General features: G+C 51.3%; 1 protein-coding gene across 2 annotated transcripts; it reads left to right on the top strand.

The window, feature by feature from the left end:
• The first annotated feature begins 338 nt into the window (after positions 1-338).
• MTHFSD (methenyltetrahydrofolate synthetase domain containing) lies at positions 339-21,430 on the top strand. Of its 2 annotated transcripts, none has more exons than XM_032464506.1 (8): positions 339-430; positions 3,779-3,882; positions 4,557-4,670; positions 6,636-6,749; positions 9,141-9,231; positions 12,158-12,270; positions 12,524-12,649; positions 19,832-21,430. In XM_032464506.1, the coding sequence occupies exons 1-8, from the start codon at positions 415-417 to the stop codon at positions 20,318-20,320; spliced, it is 1,167 nt and encodes a 388-aa protein (XP_032320397.1). In that variant the 5' UTR covers positions 339-414; the 3' UTR covers positions 20,321-21,430. The 2 variants fall into 2 exon arrangements, with proteins under 2 accessions (XP_032320397.1, XP_032320398.1); XM_032464507.1 differs by lacking the exon at positions 4,557-4,670 and adding an exon at positions 4,411-4,524.
• The last annotated feature ends 1,694 nt before the right edge of the window (positions 21,431-23,124 follow it).

Below are 23,124 nucleotides of genomic sequence, written 5' to 3'. Positions count from 1 at the left end.
CCGTCACGGAGGAGCAATCGAGTCCGGCTTCCTGGAGGAGGCCATCTATGGCGACCAGAAGGAGAAGTGGGTATGTTGGAATTGGCAGTGGGCTCCGACAAGCCAGGGGCTTGTTCACTTGGTAGCCCCCCAGCGCCCGGCGAACGCCCGTCAGAGCAAGTGCTCAATGCTGGCCCGCTCCAAGAACAAACATTCAGGCCCGGGAGTCACACTTGTTCCCCCACCAGACCTACAGCAGCCCTGCCTGCGGAGTCACATGCGCATGCGCTGTGGGTCCTTCCCGCCAGGCCTCCTAGGCGGCGCCCCCGCCCCCCGCTTCCAGGCCAGTGCGCAGGCGCGCGGAAAGCGCGCACGGGTGACGTCACTTCGTACGGGACTCCGCCAGAGGGGGAGTCGCGCGCTGACGGCGTCGCCATGGAGCCGAGGGAGGGTGAGGGACCGCTGAGGGGATGGGCTGGGGACGCTGAGGGGCCACCGGAGAGGCGGGCGCGGGGCGCGGAGGGGCCACCGGAGAGACGGGCGCGGGGCGCGGAGGGGCCACCGGAGAGACGGGCGCGGGGCGCGGAGGGGCCACCGGAGAGACGGGCGCGGGGCGCGGAGGGGCCACCGGAGAGACGGGCGGGGTTGCTGAGGGACTTCCGAGGATTGGGCAGAGGGACCGCCAGAGACAGACTGGGGACTTGGAGGGGTGGGCGGGGACGCGGAGGGCTCTGAGCGGGGTTTCGGGGTCGAACCTTCGGCTGACTCAGATCCGGAACCCGACCCGGTGGGTGGAGTAAATGGGAGAAAACGAAGTAGGCTACCTTCTGGGCACTTGGTGGTGTGCGCCCTCGTAAGATCTGCCTCCCATGTCATCCCCATTTTATAGAAGGGAAAACAGGCTCACAGCTGCCGGCAGGGGCAGGACTGGAAGCCAGTTTAACCTAAACGCTGGAGGGCTTCATCACTGACCTCTTAAGGAATGCTTCCTGAGACCTCGGCTGTCCCAGGCCCTGAGGAAGTTGGCTCCAGGGCCCTTGAGCTTTGGTGATTCATTGCAGGATTGCCTGGCAAAGATATTAGTAAGGCTCTTGGTGCCCCAAGTTCTGTTAGAGCCGAGTGGACAGTCCTGAATAAATCCACTCCTCCCTTACAATGTGGGCAGCATGTAAACAGTACAGTAAATAGGTGCTGGTAGTACAGTGGGATAGTAACAAAGACCTTTGGAGACGCCTGCTGAGTGCCAGGTCGGCCCAGGGCTAGAGGTAAAAGGAAGAGCAAGACTCATGCTGACCTGACAGGCACTTAAAACAGAACAGGGTTCAGGCACTTCTCACATTAATATATGTCGCCTTTTATTATCCTAATCGTTTCCCATGTTTTGGTAACTTTCCAAGGGCAAGGATCTGCCCTTTCATTCTCTCCCTCCTCTTGCAGTTATCCCACCGCTTTCTAAATGGGAGTCACTCAGATGTTTGTGATTAATTGACTCTGGAGCAAGGGCCACAATTCCTACATTTCTTGTGTCTCACACCATATCCTGTACAGTGTTGGGGATATTGTAGGACCTCTGGGTCATTAGTGAAAGTGATAAATAGAATAGCCTTTTAATAGTTGTATTGATGTAATGGTTTCTGTTTGAAAAAACGGTGATGGTCCTCTGGGTTCCTAAAGGAGGGAGGTTCTTAAAGAAGGAACATGGGTCTGTGATCGAGCACTCAGAGATTGCTTTCTGGGGGAGGTGGCATCTCAGCTAGACCTGAAGCGGGGAGGGGAAAGGAAGGAGAGGGGTACAAAGGCCTGAAAGAGAGAGGAGGGGCAGGTGTGTGGGGCCAGGGAATAACACAGTTGGGACACTTTTTGAATTAGAGGTGAAGGGTGACGGGAGATGAGGCCAAAGAGGCCAGCAGGGCTTTGCAGCTCATCCACACCCTATGCCAGGGGTCCAGGGCAGTGGAGCAGGATGTAAGGGAGACTTCTGGAGGTCTTGCCAAAGCTGGGTCTTGAGGAGTAAGGGTTTTCCTGAGGGACAGTGCTCCCAGCAGGAAAGAACAAGCCAAGCACTGGAAAGTACCCATGTAGCCCTACCCAGGCCAACAGCAGTATAATCTTGGCCTGCATCTTTGGAGATGCATGTTGCCTAAGTACAGTCAAATCTGCATTCTTGGTTTCTGTGGTGGTTCAGAAGCACAGCTGGGATCAAGAGGCACCCGCAGTGTTTGCAGTGGGCTCCAGAAGGCTCTGGCGTCTGGCTGTGAAGGGTCTGGTATGGGTGCTGCTGTTCCAAGGGGATCTGTGTCTAGCCTGAGGGCATAAGCAGTAGAAAGCTTTGGCTCTGGCCCTTAAAACCTTAGAACTATTTGTAGAGGTTTAACAAATTGACATAAAATGGGTGAAGGTTGTGAAGACACCCAGCAGTAACAAGGTTGGAAACCATCTGTTGCGCATCAGTAGGGGACCACTTGAGTAAAATGTGACCTGCCCCCATCGCGGAATACTGTCTAACTGCAGAGAAGAATGGGGGTGTTCTTTGTGTACCATGTGGACTAATCTGCAAGACAGCAAGCAGCAGCAGAGTTCAGAGCAGTGTGTGCAGCTGCACGCATTGTGCAGCACCTCAGGGAAAGAGAGTGAGGGCGAGAATGGAAGTGTCTCCTATGAGAAGCCTGAGGCGCCTGGGGAAGAATGCAGAAGAAGAACAGGTGCACTGAGTGCCTTGGGGAAAGGGACCTGGTACTTGGCAGATGATGGGGAGAGGCTTTTCATTATGGATGCCTTTGTATGTTTTAAAGCCCTATGTACAAAAAATTAAGTTTTTAAAACGTAATTTATTCATATGATTCAAAGCCACACAGTTCATAAATGTTTATGGTGAGAAGCTGGCTGCCAGCCCCACCCCACCACCCAGGCTCCCAGCTCTCTGGCCATGGGACTGTTCCCTCTTGTCACTTTGAAGCAGCCTCCACTCATGTAGGGAAGACTGAGGACCCGAGAGTTTGAACCTGTCCCTCTTTCCTGCCGGGGTGGTAAGAGGTGCCCCGTCACATCAAAGTGATCTGAAACAAAGTTCTGTATGAATGCAGAGATATCCTTCTGGACCGAGAAAAACAAAAATTCAGTGAATACTTTAGTGTGTTTAGATGAATGTGCTGATTTTATCTTTTTCTGCTTAGCTGGAAACTGCTTTTTGTTTTTCTCCATTCTAAGAGGAGAACATGGTTAATGTAAATTCTATTGGGACTTACCCAGTCAAATAATTAAAGACTGCCTGTTGCCTAAAACTTCATTTCCAAAATTGGATCTAGAGTAAAAGATTCCTGCAATAAAGGGGGTTGTAGTTGGTAATTCAAAATAGTAGCTGACTTAGAAATCACTTATGCTTAAGGCAAGTATACAGGACTTACGGCAAGAGTGAAGTAATTGTGGCTGTCTCCAGACTAAGTAGACCAAGGGTGAAATCACAGCCTTGACTGAGCAGAACTCTCATCTCCAAGTGAGGACTTGGGAATGCTTGGGTCCATGGTTTGGGTTGCATTTGTTCTAATGCTCCAAGTTCATGAGACTAGCCTAAACATTTGGGTTATGTTGAATTTACAGTGTTTGGACTTTTTGCAATTTGTTGTGAGGGTAAAACCTATCACTAACCTGGGTTTTTTGATATAGGGATCAGAAGCCCCAGATTCTGGTCTGGCGTGGCAGAGCTCAGGGTGCAGTGGGAGCAGGTGTCCTGTGACCTGGGACTGCTGCGCTGCATGGCTCTTGTCTCTGTGTTCATCAGTCACACCCTTTATTGCCATAGGTGTTTCCAAACAAGACATTCGTGAGCAGATTTGGGACTACATGGAGTCGCAAAATTTAGCTGATTTTCCTCGGCCTGTTCATCACAGGATTCCCAACTTCAAGGTACTGAGGCATTCCTGGAACATTCACAGGGGAAGCACGCTATTCCTAGATGAGTAACAATAGTAACTCAGTTACCATCCTGCTTCACGGTGGATTTGAACTCGGTGAACAGTGAGTGGTGTGAAATCCGAACCAGATGCCAGGACTTTTGTGTTTTGAGATGCCCCTCGTTGCGTTAACCTGCACCCTCAAGTGCCTCTTCCTTTTCTGTGCAGGGTTGGTGGGTGGGTTGCATCTTGCCATGAGGTGGTGCTAAGGCTGCTGTTTGCTGACAGAGGAAAGGGTTTCTTTGGCCAAAAGCTAGAGATTGTTGTGGTGCTTTTCACACAGTTGGCTCCCTAAGAAGCCCAGTGAGGCTGCTTCTCAGCCCTTTCCACCCTGGCTGCTTCCTTAGATGTTTCTCAGGTGACCCTGGATCTTGTCTCAGAATTGGCCCACATGCCTGTTTGGGTGAGATGCTGGAGCATCAGGCTGTGGGCGGCCCAGTGTCGTGTCCTCTCAGTAACATGCACTTGCATTTAAAAACAGGGTGCTTCTCGGGCTGCTGAGCATTTCCCACGCTTGCAGGCGTTCAAAATGGCCAGAACCATTAAAGTCAATCCTGACGCTCCCCAGAAAAATGCCCGCTTCTTCGTCCTGGACGTAAGTGCACCTCTGTCTGTCTGCTTAACCAGGGCTCTTATGTGGCTTGCCAAAACATCAAAGACCTCGAGGCTTTTGCCAGAACGCAGGAAGTTAAAGTGGACCCTGATAAACCGCTGGAAGGAGTCCGGCTGCTGGCGCTGCAGGTAATCCCATTTCCCCGAGCTGGAGCCCTGGCCACTGACCAGCCCACCTTCCCCAGGTGTTGGCAAGTGTTCACAGTCCCACATTTAGAGGATGGTGCTTATGACTCCCTTCAATGCAGAACGTGCCCTAGGAGTCGTTTTTTCCAGGACTGTCTGGAAATTTTTCATCGTCAGTCAGAGGTCCTGAACATTTCTGAATTCAAAGAGAAAGCGCTTTGAAACAGTGACTTTGAGTCATCCCAGTTCTGATGTATCTATCAGAAGAGAATGATTACAATATGTGTATTTCCTCTGCTACATTTGTAACACTAAAATTCTTTAAAACTTAGGAACCTGTGAGTGAGAAATCTGATAAATGAGTTCCCAAAATATATGAATTAGAACAGTGTTTCTTAGCTTAGATATAATAGGCCCCTTTTTGAGAAAAAAAAAATTCCCCCAGGCTTGCTTTAACTTATTATAACTTAATCTTGTAAGTATAAGCATAAAACTTGGCATAAATTTTAATGCTCATAGCTCTTACGCAACTGTAAAGCCAAAATAAACATGTAAATTAAATATAAGCAAAATTAGAAAAGCAATAACATTTGGATAACAGCACTCATTTAATGTAACAGCTAATGTTTTTTGCTGAAACAAAGCACTGTTGACAGTGTTAGCGTGGTGCTCTGTGTGTCAGTGCAGGGTCTGTGGGATTCTGCCGTCCACCACTCGACCTCAGGTGACGACTCAGGTCCCCCACAGCTCCTGAGAAGCCTCAATCTGTGGGGCGCCCCTCACTCTGGGTGGGGAAGTGCATGCCCTGCAGGCAGGGGTGGTGGCGCACAGGCCGCAGACCACACCAGGAGGCACGGCTTCCCAGGCTCAACCCCAGACCCTCATTTGGTTCTATAGCCTATTCACAGTAAATGCCCTGGTGGTGTTTTGAGATCCCCTGGCCTGAGCACCCTGGCTGTAAGGTAGCACCTCTCGGGGAACTTTGAAGACTTCTGTGGCCAGGTACCGGTTCTGAGTCAGGCTCAAGCTGATCAGCTCTTGGTGAGTCTCAGAGCTCCCCGGGGGATCCTAGTGTACAGCCAGGGCTGAGGTCCACAGAACTGGGCTGAGCAGAGTAGTGTGCAGTGCCCCTAGGATCTGGAGCCTGCAGACAGAGTGACCCACCTCTGTCACACACAGAAGGAAAATAGCACGTACTCGTTATCTGTGTTGAAATAATCTTCTTGGGGTTGAAAACCTTTATTTAAGCCAAACTCTGATTTTACAGTGTTTTATTGGTCTTAGGTTGTCATCTCCTGCACAAAAAGTAAAAATGCTGTTTTTACATGAAAGAGTTTACAAGTTTTATGATTGCCTTATGGCCCACCCTGCATAATCTACAGTGGTGGCCTTGGGCCATGGGTCTCGAACTCCTCCTGTGCATCAGAACACACAGTGGGCTTGTCCAAGCAGGTTGCTGGGCCCCGCCCCAGAGCTTCTGATCATTTCCACAGGTAGCCAGGGGCCCCCACTTTGAGAACCCCTGCGCTGGGCCTCACAATAGACATTTGAGAACTACATAGAAGAAAAGGGCTATCGACATGGGTCAGTTTTTATATATTGATTGTAACAAGTCCTGATCTCTCAGACTGCGATTTACCGAGCAGCAAACTAGATATAAATGCTTGATGGGATGATGTTTTAACGTGGCTGTGCAAGGCCTGCTTCAAATGAAAACATCGTTGTAATTATATAGTGTGTAATGCTGGCAACAGAAGGCATAGGCAAGCTATGGTTGGAGTTTTAATGAGAACAGACCTTCATTTGGGTTTGCACTGCCACTTTAACCTGTGACAATTCTGAATGGCAAGTAGAGTCGAGTCAGAAAGCTTTATGACTTGTGACCTGCTTCTGTTTCTGAAGTGTTAAAAACTTACGCAAGAAGGTTCCCATGTTAAACTTTGTCATTTATTGACTTTCTTTTAAAAGAACAAAAAAACGTTGCTGGTTCCAACACCGCGACTGAGAACGGGGTTGTTTAATAAGATTATACCACCCCCCGGGGCAACGAAAGATGTCTTGAGAAGGTGTGCCACCTCTGAGGTAAGTTTGAGAAGCAGTGCCCGCCACTGGGAAGAACCGTCCTCAGCCGCAGCTTCCGGTGAGTCAGAACAGTGCAAATTCACCACAGGGTTGAAACTGTGCTTAACAAACCCAAATGAGGAGCAGCGTTAAAGTAATCAGCAATGCTGTCATTAAAGGAGCCGAGGAGAAAAACTGCAACTCGGTTTTCTTTTGCACCAAGTTGGCAAATTGTAAATTCCCGTTGAGAAAAGGAGTAGCCAGTTTTCTGGTGCTCTGGCGCCCTCCAGCGTTATTCTGTGGTGCCGTTCAGTGTCCCATACAACTGGGGACACGAAGTGGAATTTCCGAAATACGTTCAATGGGAAATTGCCTCACCAAGTGCTTAAGTGATGATGGCTTTGGTGATTCAGCATCATGATTTTCCCAATTGCCTCACAGTGTCATAAAGCCAAGCTGTGCGACTCTTACGCTGGGGTGCCTTATAATGGCATTTGTCTAGTTTTTTGAAGGCAAAGAAATAGAATTTGGTGACATTTTTAAAGTTCTAGAGTTGACCCCAGATAATTTGATTTCTATTCAAATAGGAATAAAAAATAGGGCATCAAGATACTCCTTTTTAAAAGGGATTTTCTACTTATGTCTAGTGTATACAGAGTGAAAGCTTTATTGTTTATTGATAACCTGGCTTATTCCAAAAACAGACTTTGACCTGGCGTACAAAAACACATATAATAAAGTAAGATAATAAAACGTGTAGAGAAAAGAGCAAAGGGAAGATAAGCTCAAGAGACACCCATGGTTCTTTCTGGTCAGTGTTCAGAGTGCACACCATGTGTCCCCTGAGGTGGGCAGACGTGGCCACAGGTCTGAACCCACACCTCGGAGAGCAACAGGGATTGTGATGGGTTACGAGTCGTAGGTTCTGGACAGTGAGAGCAGCTCTTTCCTGGGGTTGAGGTCCAGGTTGGACATGGCCGTGGTGCCGGTATAGTGGTCTGTGTCACCCTGAACAGCACCCTGCTCCCCCTTCTGAAGGGAGTCCCGTGAAGCGCCGGCACCGGCTGGTCTCTCACAGGCTCTCCCGACAGCACGGCCCTGCCAGGGTAAAGCCAGGCGGGCTGTGGGGACTGAATCCCATACGGACTGAACAGCGGTGTTTGGGCTCTTTCACGTCATGAGATACTGGATGGAAATCAGAGATCAAGTCATGAACTTCAAAAAGATTTTCATTTTCTTTATGGTAGCGGAAAAAGTGGAGAGGCTCCTAAGGCCACATCTACATGCAGATGCAAATTTAGTGTGGTTATTATTTAGGTTGTTTAAGTCCCTTACCCATCTGGGGACTCTGTGAACTAGAGCAGGACTTTGGGAAGTCAGGAAGACTCCTGGATGCTCGTGCTTTGGTCAGACTCAGCAGGTGAGGCTGACCCACTGGGAGAAGAGGAGGTCAGACAGGTTACAACACAGGAAACACCATGCGGGTGTCGCTTCCCGAGGCTACCAGGCACCAAGCCCACTGAAACAGGCTTGAGGACGCAGGCTGTGGACATGAGATGCCTGCCTGCATGGCCGCTGTGAGCTTCAGGGAAGACAGGCTTTCCTACTGCAAGGGTGCCATGGGTCGATAATGGTGGTCTGACTGTTGGGAGGCCCCAGACTAAGCACAGTACTGATCCTATGAGTAGCCCATCTTTATCCATCGACAGGGCCCCAGATCACATCTGCACAGCATTCTGGTCTAGTTTCCTAGATTTCCCTGTCACCCGTTGTCAGTCATGGCTGCAGCAGCCTCCCTGTGCAGGCCTCCCTTAGTCAGTACAAGGGAGGTACTTTGAGTGCTTTCTGGTTGAATACTTAATACGTCAGGAGTGATCTGCTGTTCGTGAAGAGTGAGAGAGTATTTCCTGGTGAAGTAATACACACAGTTAACAACCACATCTTATGTGCTCCACGCTTTACCCCCCCCCACTGTCATTTCACCCCAACACCAGGGGGCGAGGTAGGGCTGGTGTCCCTGCCTTACTGAGGGAGAGACTCAAGCTGAGTTTCCTCCTGCAGAGACCACAGGGCAAGGGGGGATGTGGACCCAGTTCCCTGTGGCCCCCGAGCCTGTGTTCTGAACACTGTGCTTTCTGCCTCCTGGGAGAGGCTGATTTGCTGAGCATTATGAAATAACTGTCTTGTTGGCTTGTGCTGTCAGTTCCTCCTGAAGTCTTTGCTGGGGAAGAATGGTGGGCAATGTCCTAAAATGGTTCTGATCCCTGGTTTTCCTGGGCTGCCACCTCCATGGTGCTGAGTGTGTGCTGTGGGGCGGTGCACTTCCTGTGGGGCTCATTTGGACTCTGAGTTGTGAGGCAGGGTGGCCACTCTGCTGGGGAGCTCTCAGGCCGCGTGTCTGTCCCTCCACAGGGTGTGAGGAACTACAGCGCTCCCGTGGGCTTGGATTCCAGGGTCCTTGTGGACTTGGTGGTGGTGGGGTCCGTGGCTGTTTCTGAAAAAGGTAAGAGTAAGAACAGAAACTCTGGAATGTGCCCACTTACCCTGTAGCTTGCTATTCCTGGTGCCCCTGTCACCTTTCCGACGTTGAAGGTGAGTAATTTCAGCTTTCTGGACGCATGCCTGGCCTCCAAAATCGCTGCATCTGTTACTCGCTGTGAAGAACTAACTCCGTCCCTCCCTCTCCTGGCCCCATTCAGCACCTTTACATTATTTTCACTTTTTGTAACAGGAAAAATAAAGTGAGATAATCTCTCTTCTGGTGTTGAAGGATGTCCTTCTGTTCTTAAGTTGACTGGAACTGGAGCTGGATTTATTTGCAGCGTGTCAGTGAAGAGCTGGTTTTGGAGAGCCTCCAGTAGACAGAAGGACGTTGGGTTCTGGCCCTTGTTTTTGCTGTGAAGCAGCGGCCCCTGGACAGCGGGGTGTCCTGAGCCTGCCTGTGGGCCTGGCACTTCCCGCAGGCAGGTGACAGGGCCGGGGCTTCCTGGGGCCTCCATCCCCTCTGTCCTGCTCCCCGCAGGCTCAGCTTGGTGCTGTGTGGAAACGAGCTGCTGGTTCTGCCGTGGGCTCAGGAGGCTCCAGGTAGGGGTGTGCAGTGTGATTGGGGCCCCGCCTTGCTGGGAAAGCTCCCCCTCCCCGCAAGGGAAGAAGTAAGAGAACCTCCCGCGTCATCATCCGCAAAGCTCTCCTGTGAACGTTAACTGGCCGAAGCCAAGTTCTTCTTTCAAGAGCGGTTCCCAGTAAATAGTTGGTGAGAGAGGCTCTGAATCCTTCATTCCAAACCCTGAACACTGTGTTTTTAAATGTTGGCTTTTAATATCGTCACCTTAAGTGGACTCTTTCCCTGCTCCCACTCTGAGCCAGCAGGTGAGGTGCTGTAGGAGTGAGGTGTTGTAGTTCTCAGTCCTTGCTTTCTGTGTGTTCCCTGTCACAGATAATTTATCTGTGACCTCAGGGACAGGTACACAAGAGCACTCGTTTCCTCCACGCCGGCACACCAGCACCAGGCCAGCGCTGGGCGGGCTCTGCTTTGGGCCGTCAGTGCGTGGGAGGAACAGATGCGGAGCTGAACTACCTACAATACAGGGTGCTCAGGGCTGGAAACAGCAGCCAGGGGGGACATCAGTGGGCTCGGAGGAGGGACCCGTCAGCCTGAGCAGGGCCCCAGCTCAGTGGTGACCTCAGAGCTGGCTCTGGCCTGCCAGGTGTTTCTGAGGCCAGTGGAGCCAGGCAGGGAGAGGGAGCAGCATGGTGATGTAGCGCGGCCCTTGGTGGTTGGTGCCGGCTTTCCCGAGGCCTGAGGCCGGAGGACAGGCTTCAGGCTGTACTCTTGGCGGTGGGAAATCAGCAAAGGTTTCTACTTTTAAAGGGACATTAGGATGGATGAATAAGAGAAAAGTGTTTGTAAACATCACTGTTTAAATTAGATAAACTCTCTGATTAAAACAACAAAATTACTATGTATGTTTTTAAAATGTGGATAGCACAGAAAGCATCACCAGGCCACCTTCCCTCTGCCTTTCCCCAGGTGCCCACGTAAGTGTCAGCACGGTGTGAGGTGCAGCTGTCTCGCATGCTCCATGTGCTCATCCTGTGCGTTCATCCAGCTCCTTTGCTCGCGCTGCAGCGCTCTGTCCTGCTGCTGGGGTCGCCCAGGCCTCTGCCCGTCAGTGCGGGAGGTCGGCCTCCTGTTCAGCAGCCCTGACTGACAGACATCTGTCTCCAGCGTTGGCTGTGGTCTTTCCCTTGCATATAACGCTAGAATGACGTGTAGTCTTATTGTATGGTCTGGGGTGCCCTCAAGGACTATCTTTGGGGTGATTCTTAGAAGAGGGAAAAAACAAAGTGTTTTAAATCCTGATGGATGTTGCCAAATTACCCACCAGAAAGGGTACCCAGCCCGCACCCCGGACTGTCTGCCTTGCCTCTCTCCCAGCTTCCCTGTTAATAACTAGCATCATCCCACTTTAATTTTTCTGTCTGATAGTGAACCGTGGTATTTGAATTGCCTCTTGATTTGCATCTAGTATGGGTGAGGCTAAACATTTCTCCTGTGTTCACCGTCCATCTGCCTGTCTCTCTGGGCTGTTCATACCCTTTGCTGTTATGCTGTTGCATTGTCTTTCTCTTGCCTCTTTGCATGAATGGTTGAAGGCTTTTCGTGGCTGAAGCAGCACGGCCAGGTGGGCGTCTCAGAGGGACGCAGGAACAAGGTGCGTGCACGCTTGGCGGTGATGCCTGTGCCGAGTAGGAGTCAGAAGTCCTGAGCCGGCCTGGGTGTCCTGCTGAGAGGGCCTTACCCGGGGGCTGGAAGGCGTGCCAACACCCACTGTCTTGCTGCGTCCTTTTCCCCTGCTTAGCTTGTCCTTCACTTTAGGTAACGAGTCCTTTCCTCCTGTCACATTTTGAATTCACAAGATAGCACTAGTGCTGCTTGAACTGCTTCCTTCCGGGCTGCAGGGCTGCGCCGGGCCGCTCCTTGGTGCTTTTAGCGGCAAGGCTATGCCATTTCGCCTCCATATCGCTGAACTAGACATTGTATTTTCCCTCCAAGATGAAAAAGACTTGCCTTTAGTAGGAATTTGTTTGTAGCCTTTTAAAAATCTACTCTTTTCATTACTTTTAAGTTGAGCTCCGCTAATGTACAGCTCACATAAGTGCCAGCTCAGTCTCCTTTGTAAAGGAGATGCCTCTGTGTTGACAGGATTCCAAGTTCACTTCAGTGTGTGTTGACCACGCGCCAGGTCAGTGTGGCTGTTCCTCTCACTCTGTTTTTGCTGGGCTGCTGAGGGTTACCTGGAAGCGTCTGTGAAAGGATCAGGGATACCGGGTTCAGGTCTCTCCTTCCGTTGTGACCCGATGAGAGAGGTGCTCCGCACGATTCCCCAGACCCCACAGAGATGCTCACTCTCTGCATTGCCTCTTAGGCTGGAGAATTGGAAAGGGAGAAGGCTATGCTGACCTTGAATACGCCATGATGGTGTCGATGGGAGCAGTCGGCCCGGGGACGCCAGTGGTCACCATCGTCCACGACTGCCAGGTGCTTCCTGGGGACAGGCCCAGCAGAGCTGCCGCTGCGCCCTGAGAGCATGACAGGCGGGGAGACGGGCCTCTGCCTTCGCTCCATGCCCTGTCCGCCGTGGCATTGCTCGTCCAGGCCCAGTTCGCCACTGGCAGGGCAGCTGGGCTTTGTCCGCCGGGGTTTGGGAGACATGGAGCTTCCGCTGAGCGGTACAGTGAACACGGCTGGAGCTGTTCCCCATCAGCGCTCTTACCTGCTTCTGTTTGACCAGGTTGTCAACATACCTGAAACACTACTTGAGGATCACGACCTCACAGTGGACTATATCCTCACCCCAACGCGAGTTATCACCACAGGGTGTGAGCGCCCTAAGCCAACAGGAATCACATGGTCCAAGGTGGGTCACTGTGGCAGGCAGCATGGCTAGTACCAGCCCGTGGCTTACAGATACCTCCTCTTTCCCTGCCTTCTCTGTCTAGTGTGGCTACCGTCCCCAGGCCTGCATTGCATGGCTGTGCGTTTGAGTCACCTGTGAGCTTTTGAACAATTCAGCTTCTGAATCAGTCTCCATGCGTGGGCCTGAGAATCTGCTTTGCAAACCCGCCTGTTCTGATAAGCAGGCAGGTGTACTGTCAGCTGGTACCCAGAAGTGATCAAGCTGATGCCTTGAATCTGCTTGCCAGCTAGTTTTCATTTCTAAGAGCTGTCTTCTGCCATCCCGGCTATGCATGGTCCTAAATCATCAGTCTTTCCTTTTGCAAACCCAGATTTTCTTACTGCCATCTGCATCCCCAGGCTGAGGCAGAGCCTTCGTGAGCTGATGCCTTGGTGACGTCTGTCTCCAGAACAGGCTGTGGCGCGTGTTACAGACTAATCTGCAGTCGGGGTTTGACCCCAAGTATCAGCCTTCAGGTTATGATGCTGTCTGCTGGTAGAGAGCCAGAATCACTGAGAAAACAGGAGACACTGTGCTCCCTTGGGATTGAAACTTGGTCATATTAGCATGTTTATCCTTGTGTCACATTCCTTAAACCTGAGTCATCCAGAGTTGGAAGGCAGCCTTCCTTTGGGCGTGGGAATCAGTGCATGTACCTCCAAGGATGAGCCGGAAGAGGGTGCCCTGTGAGAGCAGAGGGGAGTACCCAAGACCAGACAGGGCAGGGTGGGACCCTTCAAGTGCACCCTGAGTTCCAGGGAGGAGGCCTTGGCACCCTTTGTGAATATTAAAACAACCCTCAGGACTTTTAGAACTTAGGGTACCTTGGAATTTGGGCACACAGCCCCCCTTTGTGTGGCAGCCGACACATGAGTCAAGGGAGAGAAGTGGCTGTGCTCAGGGGTGAGTGCTTGGTCTGCGGAGGTTACACCAGAGGGGCCACCCCAGCGAGGCTGCAGGTGCCCTGGGACCAGCACTTCACAGTCGGGCCAGCTGCAGCACCAACTGCGCCAACTGCAATGCGGTAGGGAGATGCAGGGGGCCTCTCCAGGGAGAGAGAGACGTGTGGCCTTGGAGAAGAGCTGCAGATTTTAACAAGAAAAAAACAAAAATAGCGACTACTCAGGTTATCAGTTATGTTAGAGGAATATAATCCCTCTTAGATGAAAGAAAACCAAACTCAAGCCCAGCCTCCTGAGACACCCCAGCCATGCTGGTGCCTGCGGGGTCCTGGGCTGTACCGCCTGTGGACACCTCGGCTTCCTCCTCTCCTGAAGCGTGCTAGTTCCTAATGGGGCCTTGGCAAGATGCCCCAGCAAGCCATTTCTCATTTTGGGTCCTGTGTTCCCAGTGCTCTCTCCTCCCGGCTGGTCATCCCTCTGCACAGGTCCTGTAAAGGCACAGATGCCCCAGCCCCTCCGGTTTTTGTCATGACCTTGCTCTGGGTGCAGCCAGAGTGTGTTTTCATCGACGATGGGGAGGAGGCCCCTAATTCCATTAAGACTGGGGGAGGTGGAGGGGGCAGTTCAGAGCTGGGTTGTGGCACTGTTTCAGGTTGACCACTGGCACATACTGGTAAATCCTTGCACGACACTCCACCCGTAAACTCGTTGTCATGTAGGTATCAGAATCCAGAATCCAGGAACTTGCCTCTTGTCTATTTCATTGGAGTACCTGGAATTCATTTTTTTCTAAACACTGTAGCCCTCTCAAATGAAAGGTTGTGAAATAAGTACAAAATGTGGCGCCTTAAAAAAAAAGAAAAAAAAACTCATTCTTAATACACAAGGATTGTGCAGCATTTGATTCCCTGGCCTTTGCTTCCACATCTCAGGAAGTGTGAGTGCTGCCCCAGCCCACAGGCTGGTTTGATATGGACTCTGGTTACCACTCTAGGTACTTCGAGCAGTGGATCCCCTCAACCTGCCTTCCAGGTCCACGTGGGCCTTTCTCGGCTCATGTCTTGTGGTTTGAAGGCCAGAAGGCATGTGGTTTAGAAGCTTAGAGCTTAGAAGTGGCAGTGGCCCACTGAGTGGTGGTGTCTGAAACCAGGGCACGCCCTCTCCAAGCCCCCCGTTTGTTGACTGTAAAATGGGGACACTCAACACTGATGTTTCAGGCGGAGGCAGGACCTGGTCAGCTGGGCTGTCACAAGTGCCGAACAGTGGTTAGTAATTGCGAGAGATCTGCCTGGATGTGGCTGTGTGGTTTTTCTTCTCCTGGCTTCCGGCAGATTCCTTAACTGAGCCAGGATGGCCCTGCCCAGTCTCTCCACAGTGCATTGTCACCATGTGCCCTTTATTGCCTGTCAGTGAGAAGGAGGGCAGAGGCACAGGAAGGAGAGAGGCACAGGGAGATAGCTTTTCCTTCCTCCTTCTGGAAGGTGTGACTACTCTGAGCACGTGGGCCTCTGTCTCTCGCGCTCTCCTCGCCCTTGGCCACGTATGAGTTGCAAGACACACAGCCGCTCCAGCCCATCCGCCTGAGAACCTGGGGTTCCCTGAGTCCACCTCGGGGAGAGGAAGGCTCGAGGATGGAGCGAGAGACCTGGCATCGAGGTGGGAGTGTGGTTCTGAACCTCTGAGCACTCTTCCAGCTCAGTGGCCTTTTAGTCTCTGGGACCATAATCCAGACATCCCTCCCTGTGGACAGCCATGTGTCAGATGATCTGTGAGGGGCCGCCTCACAGATGGAACCCAGGGCACCTGGGAGGTCGTGCTCCCTGCCACCAGGGCCCCAGTCCAGGGAGCACCCTCCTCTACTCCCCGCAGTCATTGCCGTAAGGTACCAAGGAGAGCAGCGTGACGCCATTGGCCAGAACCTGAACAACTAACTTTCTTGTCAACTCATTTTCTCCTTAATTAAGGAAATGGGATTCTGCCAGGGCCGTTCTTGGGCTTAGACACAAAGAAGCAAATAGTTCTGTAGCTTCCACACCGTATAGCCTGTCCACCCCTACCGGCCTGCGTGGGAGGGCCATTCTCAGAGGGTTGGAGCATGCCACATTGACTTCTGAAGGGTGGCAGGGCGCCTTGGGAACAGGGATTCAAAGAAAGCACCCCTGCAGGCAGCAGCAGTCCTGGCACCTTGAAGCTCAGCTCCCCGGCCCACATAAACACTCATCCGATGCTTTCATTTCGAAAGAGTGACTGCATTTGATCTAGTAATTCATCTCGTAGGGATCTGTCCTAGAGAAATATTTATAAACTCAGATAAAGATATTTGTGTCCTCAGGTATGCAGTGCCTTAGAATGGGGAAAGTTAGTGACCTAAATGCCAGTAGGCTGTGCATACAGCATTGTTAAAGAATGTTTAATGGCATGAGGAAATGTTTGTGGTATAAGAAATTTTAAGTGTAAAAAGCAGAGTATAAATTTATATATGTTTGAAGTATAATTTTGTGTTTTGCTTATTATGTTAAAATACGCATAGAAAAAACACAAAAGGAAACACACTGGAAGATTAACAGTAGTTATCTCTGTGGGATAGGGTTTCAGATTTGTTTTCTACTTTTTTCCCTCAAATTTCCCACAGCCAGTATGTATTACTTTAATAATCAAACTATTTAGTGGACAAAACATTTGGAATTTTATGACTGTTTTCCAAAGCAGACTTTTCAGCTTTAGCTATGTTTGAATCCAGTTTTGCAGAATTAAGGTGTGGCCTCTGTTCTCAGTGTGCTCTCCGGAGGTAAAAATGAGAACTCGAGATCCAAAATAGTTAAATATGCACCAGTTCTTAGAAGTCATACTTGTGTGAGTAGGTGACACTGGCTCATCCAGGATGTTGTGTAAAGCTTCTGCCTGTGTGTGAAGTGGGCCACACACACGGGCCGCTCTTCTCCAGGGGCTGGCGCTCTGGGCTGTGGGGTGAAGCCGAGAGCCATGGGGCAGGCGTTTGTCCCCCCAGGCTCTGAACTGCCCGGTGGGAGGGAGACCGCACTACTCCTGTGGGCCTGGCATTCTGCCCCCAACTCAAATCAGGACCAGGCGGGAGCCACGGCATGCAGATGGAAACTGGCATTTTGTAGCACAGGTTGTAAGGTGATCGTGTCTACCAGAAAATAAAAATGTTCTTTACTAAATAGTTCTTAGTGATGTCCATGGCTGCCACCAAGCAGCCACGTCTTCCTGACCCCAGGTGTGGTCCGATGGGACAGTGGTGTGCTCAGGGGCCAGCCCGTCCTGCACTCTCACTGCGGAGGGGCTGGCCCTGTGGGGCCTTGTCTACTGAGCGACATCTGTGACCAGTTATGTGCAGAAAGGTGTGTTAAACAAGCCACATTGCAATTAAGAGATACTGTCCTTAGAAAACCCCTGAATGACATCCGTGGAGGACACCGCATTTCCTTTCTCCTCCTGAGCAGGCCTCCTCTAGCAGGACTTCACCTCGGTCATTGGGAAGTGTCTAAAAGCATTTTCATCAGCCATGGTAAGCGTAGACTTGTGCAGGAGAACTAGTGGTTTTTGTGGAAACTGTAGTTCACGTTAGAGATGCTTCTGGTGTTTCTGTGTGTCTTTACTGTCCTAGCATTATTGAGAGAGAAGGATTTTAAAGGTCCTCCTTCTCAGGCTCCTTTATCTTCCACTCAAGTGAAGTGGGAACCAGAGAGAAAAGCAGCTTACACCAAAATGTGACCCCAGTGTGACAGAGGTGAGATTAGAACCGAGTGTCTTTTTCTGGGCAGATGCCTTTGTGTTGGACTTAGCACCTATTTCTAGGGTTTTAAATTTAATCTTTAAAGGGGACACATATTTATAATTGACTGCCATCCACATGCTTCAGCAAAAGTGATTGTACCGTACCAAAAAAAAAAGTATCAATTTTGCTTTATACTAACTTTTTAAATGGGGTGATTAGTTACAGAGAGCATAATTTTTTTATGTTTGATTAACAAGCAAAATCTTTCGTTTCACGTGGCAAATTGACAAAATGTAATAAATGTTCTTGATTGCCAGGCAGGGAAAATAGAGTAGCATTGCCGTGGGCCCTGCATGGAGGTCCAGCCCATCCACTTGGCTCCTGAGGCTTTTCTGTCAGCCGTGGAACTGCCCTCAACCCCTGCCGTCCCCTCCCATGGAGCGCAGAGATGGCAGAGGTGGCAGGCAGCTGGAAAGTGGCAGAACCCGCCTGGTGATCAGGGAGATTTCTCCTTTAGGACTCGTGGAGGGCGGAGAGGGAGCCAGCATTGAGCTTTGTCATTCTTACCCAAAGAATGCAGGGCTCCTGAAACAGCAGTCTCACATGAAAGCCGTGCGTCTCTGCGTTTCCAACCCCAGAGACCCCTGGTGTGTGCCTCCGTGGCCGCTCTGTGGACCCGGGCGGTTCACGGTGCATGCTGGTTGCTTTCCCGATTCTGCAGCTGATGGCTGTTTATAAGTGTGCCAGCTTAAGATAAGGTAGCGCCAGGGAGGGGCACAGAAGGATGTGTACTCCCTTCACACACATCTCAGCATGGATTCCTGCTTCTTGAGTGTGGAGCCTTGCCCCGTGGGTCAGGCTTCCTGAGAACACACACTTCTGCCTCAGGTAGCCCTGTGGGTCCCCTGGGCAAAAACCCACAGGAGTTTCAGCACTTCAGGGGCAGTCACCCGGCCGAGACTGCCTCACGGTGGCCCCGGTGGACACACGGTGTTTACCAGGAAGTGCAGCTTCGTGGTTCCTGCTGCTGGTGCTTGGAGTGGGGTAATATTTAGTCTTTCATTTAATGACAGTCATACTTTTTGTTTGATTGTAATTGCAGTTGATCGGCTTTTCTAAATGCTTAATTTAGTAACTTAAGAAATCCTGAAGAATCTAATTATGACCAGTTTATTTAGGTCTGCTTTAGAAAACTCTGAAAGAACATGAGAATCTGAGCCGACGGAGGTGGACCAGGGACAGGGAGGGAAGCCCAGCTTCTCTCCAGGGTCCTTGATATCCTGCCAAGGATAAGAACCATTACCCTAAGCTATATGTGATCCTGCGTGTACTGAGAACACTAGTACTCATTGAACTGTTTATTTTTGTGGAAAAGTCTGCCTGTCTGCCTGTGTGCTGACTAGTGTTCTGGCCCGTGTCTGGGCATCCTGTGTTTGGCCCATGCTTGCCTCTTGGCAACTGACCGTTTACCAGCTTTGTGTTCCCAACACAACACAGAAAGCATCTCTAAAGAATGAATCATCGGGGGGAAGCGCATGAGGTCCTGGGTTCAATCCCCAATACCTGCATTAAAAAATAATAATAATTAAATAAAAAATAAAAAAACCCAAAAAGGCAGTATTTAAAAAATGAATTATCAAAAAGAACTGACCATGTCTTTCTGTCCCTCTTCTGCCGTGTGATTCCTCAAGAGATGTGAGACCAGTTTTGCCTGGGCTCAGCTGTCCAAGCTCATGCTGGCCCAACAGGCAGCCCCCAGAATACCTGCCCTACGGGACGGAGCCATGGGTGTCGAATTCAGGCTCTGTCTCGAGTACCAGGGCTCTTCTGTTGCCTCCATTGCTGCAGGTGCTCAGGAAACCTTTGTTGATCGATTTGACCAAGAAACTAAAGATGTCCTAAGATGTCCTTTGTATGGAAGGCCTGCTCGTTGAGATGGAACGTGTGTGCTGTTTGTTATTTTGTAGCTTGATGACACATTGCTAGAAAGTGTTTTCAGTGTACGGTTCTGCTTCAGATTCTCCTTGTTGGTGCTTTTTCAGTGACACCTTGATGGATTTGGCCCTTAAGCAGAGAGGCAGGGAGGAGGAGATCCCCATGGCCCCATTGAAGACCTCATCCTACCCAAAGGCATAGGTTGGGGGCAGGGGAGCGAGGCACGGAGGCAGAAGCCCCCCCATTATCCTGGGGTTTCACCAGGGCAGGTGCCATTTGTAACCCCATAACCTTTATACCAGTGACCTTAGCTCTTCCTTTTCCAGGTGGGAGGCCTCGGTTATCTGCTTCCTGGGCCCCCAGGAAGATGGAGAAAGCTGCCTGTTCTGGCGAGCTGCCATGGTGCACTGGGCAGACGCAGAGTGGCAGGTGGAGGTGGATGGCCTGAGTGTGCTCATGTCTTACACGAGCCTCTGTGCCAGAGGCCCCTGAGTGTCTTCCTCCCTCATGAGAAGTCTTGGTCCCTTGGGACACCCCGAGACTAGCTGAACTGCTTTACTTTTTCAGATCAGCTGGGAGATGCTGGGGAAAATCCCAATTCTCAGAAGCCTGCGCTGCAGAGAGGAGCAGGCTGGGAAGGATGTCACCCTTCGGGATGAGCCCCGGCACCTTCTGGCCACCCCAAGCATCGTCAGAAAGCCGCGGGGCCCGCCCCTGCCAGAGCTGGGCTCCGGGCAGGTGGAGGATGTGCCTTCCAGCACTGTTTATGTCGGGAACCTCCCACGGGACGCCCGGGTGAGCGAGCTGAAGACAGCCCTCGGCGTGCTGGGTGCGGCACCCCTCCGGCTCACCTGGCAGGGGCCACAGCGCAGGGCCTTCCTCCACTACCGGGATGCCGCCTCGGCCCAGCGGGCCCTCTTCTGCCTGCAGGGCTTCCACCTGGGCGCCAATGCCTTGAAGGTGGCACGGGCCAGGCAGCAGAGGACCAGCGATCTGGTGGGTGGCCGCGCGGAAGAGCCTCACCCTGACCATCGCCCTAGCGTCGCTGACCCATGACCATGTCTCGCTCTGGTCCCCAGCGAACTTCGCAGCCAGCACAGCAGGATGTGGTGGAGCGAGTGCTGCGTGGCCTGCTTTGAGTTCAAGCCTTTCTGGGGAATCGGCTCCAGTTACTGCCCTGCAGTCCTCAGAGGAGCAGGGAAGTCAGCCCATAATGCACGCCCCACCTTCTGGAGCCGGAAAGCTCCACGTCCAGGTTCTGGTTTTCCTTGGTCCTGCAGCCTGTTGGATGTCACAGCCCTGCTGGTTTCTTGGTTTAGGGGACAGAGTGGGCAATAAACAAGTAGGAAATGGCGGCAGCGATTTAGAGGAATCTGAATTCTGGACTTGGGAGGCGGTGGATGGAGGATCCGGCCGGGGAGGCCCAGATGTAGGAGCACAGAGGGGCAAAACCAGGAGACACCTTGTGTTCCTGACTCCTTAGCCTGGCACTGCTGGAAGGGGAAAGGTACATTCAGATCAGAGAAGCCCGGTGGTTCAGTCCCCTGGGTACAAACTGCTTGTCACATCTCAGTCCTGGTGTCGGACATGGAGGCTGGTCTGACGTGGCCCCTCGGCTGTGTGGTCTTACCTTTGTCCCTTCCTTACCTTTCCAGCCAGGCTACTCCCTCTGGGTGAGCACCCCTGCTCTCGGCCAGCTCCTCTTGCACAGCAGGGAGCTCTGTCCTAGGGGACCCTGGCTTTGGAAAATGGATTGTCCCAGCCTATATCACAGGCGGGGCCAGACATTCGCACTCCTGCTTGCCCCCTGCCATATGATTTCTGGGTCTTTTCCTCCAGTTCTCTGTTCCTAAAAAGCAAGCTGGAGTTTGGCAGAACAATGCTTTCTAACCAGAAGTGCTTTTGCAATTGATGCTAGACAAAAAAGTCAAAATAAGCATTTATGTGGAGATTTTATTTATTCAAATGTATATGCATTGGAAATTTTTATTTTTTCACCAAGGGTCTTACTGAGTGTGTTTTAAGCCCATTATTATGTCTCAAGAGGCCAGCCTTGCCCACACTGTGAAGAAAATGTTCTCTAGGCACTCAGTCTCCCTTTGGAAAGAGAATCAGTCTTTAGATTTGCTTATTAAATGCAGACTTTCCACGTTGTCATGAACAAAACAAGAAGGTAGGATATCTTAACACAGGCCAGGACCAGCCCTGAGGCCTCTGTGCTGGCTCTTTTCCCACCTGAACCGTCCGTCCCCATCCCACGGCTGGTTTAGCTTTGTCACTTGTGTTCAGCTCAGCCGTCGCAGGCCAACTGACCGCCTGGTCCAGAGGGGCAGCCTGCTCATCTGAACTCCTCACTCCGGTTGGTTTTCCCCCTTTTCCCAGAGTGCTTCCTGTGTTTGGCATGTTCTTGTCCCATTCTTGCTGGAGGTTTTCTTGTGGGTTTGCCACGTTGGAGTCACACTCCAGGACAGGAAATGGGCCTGTGCCAGTCTTCAGTCCCCGCTGGGCCCCAGCCTCGAGGACCACAGCAGATACACAGCAGCTCAGGGAAGATGTGAACGTGGATGGGTCTCTTGGAGCCGAGAGAGTGCGGGCATGGGTGTTCAGGGAGCCTGGCGCCAGCACCTTGCACATCAGGGATGATCCCCGGGTTGAGCCAGGTCGCTGGGTTTTCTGTCGCTCACAGTGAAGATAACCCAGATGTACTGATACCCAGATCCTCTGAATGCGCTCATCATGTTTCTGTTTGTGAACAGTAGATGATCATGATGGAAACTAAGACCGAGGGCTTGAAATGTAAGTGCCCCAGACGTATCACCTGCGCGCCTTCCCAGCATCCACCTCGGGCCGCCGGGAGGAGCGCTCAGAGACCCAGCTTCTGGTTCCCAAGGCTCTTGAGTACTTGTCAGCATCATAATTGTATAATTCACATAATAAGAGAAAATAATGGAAAATGAGCACTTGACAAAGCACTTAGACTATATGAACCCCTTTTAAGCAGAGCTCTCACGATTCATGGGTCCCATCCTGTGTTTTCCTAAATGTTAGTGTGGCCTTGCCCACAGATGCAAGGAGACTCCTGCCAAATCTGCAGCAGCACAGTCTCCAGAATCCCACCCTCAGCTCTGTGCCGCACACGCTGGACCCTGGGGTCGCCCCGTCAGCTCACGGGTCCTGCGCTGTGGGCAAGTCACGGGGCCTCTCGGGCTTTAGCGGCCTCATCTTTAGAATGAGAGTGTCGAGCGTGTTGGCTTCTAGGGCCTGACCCGTTCTAACGTTCTGTTTCTTAGGAAGCTCACTGCTTACCGTCACTTAGAGTCTTTTTCTATTTATAAAAGTAAACTTACCCATTTTGGAAGTTCTGGAATGTGAGACGTATGAAGGGCATCACCCCCTCACCCGCACCTCGTAAGCAGCCTTGACACTGCCCCTTATTTACTTTCAGTCTTTCTTCTGTGCAATTGTAAAACACAGCTAAGATTAACAGCATAAGCTACAAACCCCACATGTGCAGCTGAGGGCATCAGTGTTGCCCTCCTCCTGCGGCGTGGTCCAGCATCTACCTCGTCTCTGAACTGCGTGTGCTTATCCGTGAGTGGGCAGAGTGATAGTGCCCCCTGTGGATTTGTTGCTTTGAAGGTGAATAAAGCAGCATGGATTTCTAAATCATACCACACATAAAAATAAATTCCAGGCTAATTAAATATCTAAACTTAAAAATAAATGTAAAGGAATTTGGAGAGAAGAGAATGTTTGATGACATTGGGGTAGGAAGGATGGGCAGGGCCCTGAATTGAAGGAGGAATTTACTCCCTCATCCCCCCGGCGAGTGTCAGGTTTCAATTGGTCGGTCCAGAATC

Source organism: Camelus ferus, chromosome 21, assembly GCF_009834535.1.
Source record: "Camelus ferus isolate YT-003-E chromosome 21, BCGSAC_Cfer_1.0, whole genome shotgun sequence".
Classification (NCBI taxonomy): domain Eukaryota; kingdom Metazoa; phylum Chordata; class Mammalia; order Artiodactyla; family Camelidae; genus Camelus; species Camelus ferus.
This window is presented reverse-complemented; position numbering and strand designations above follow the sequence as displayed.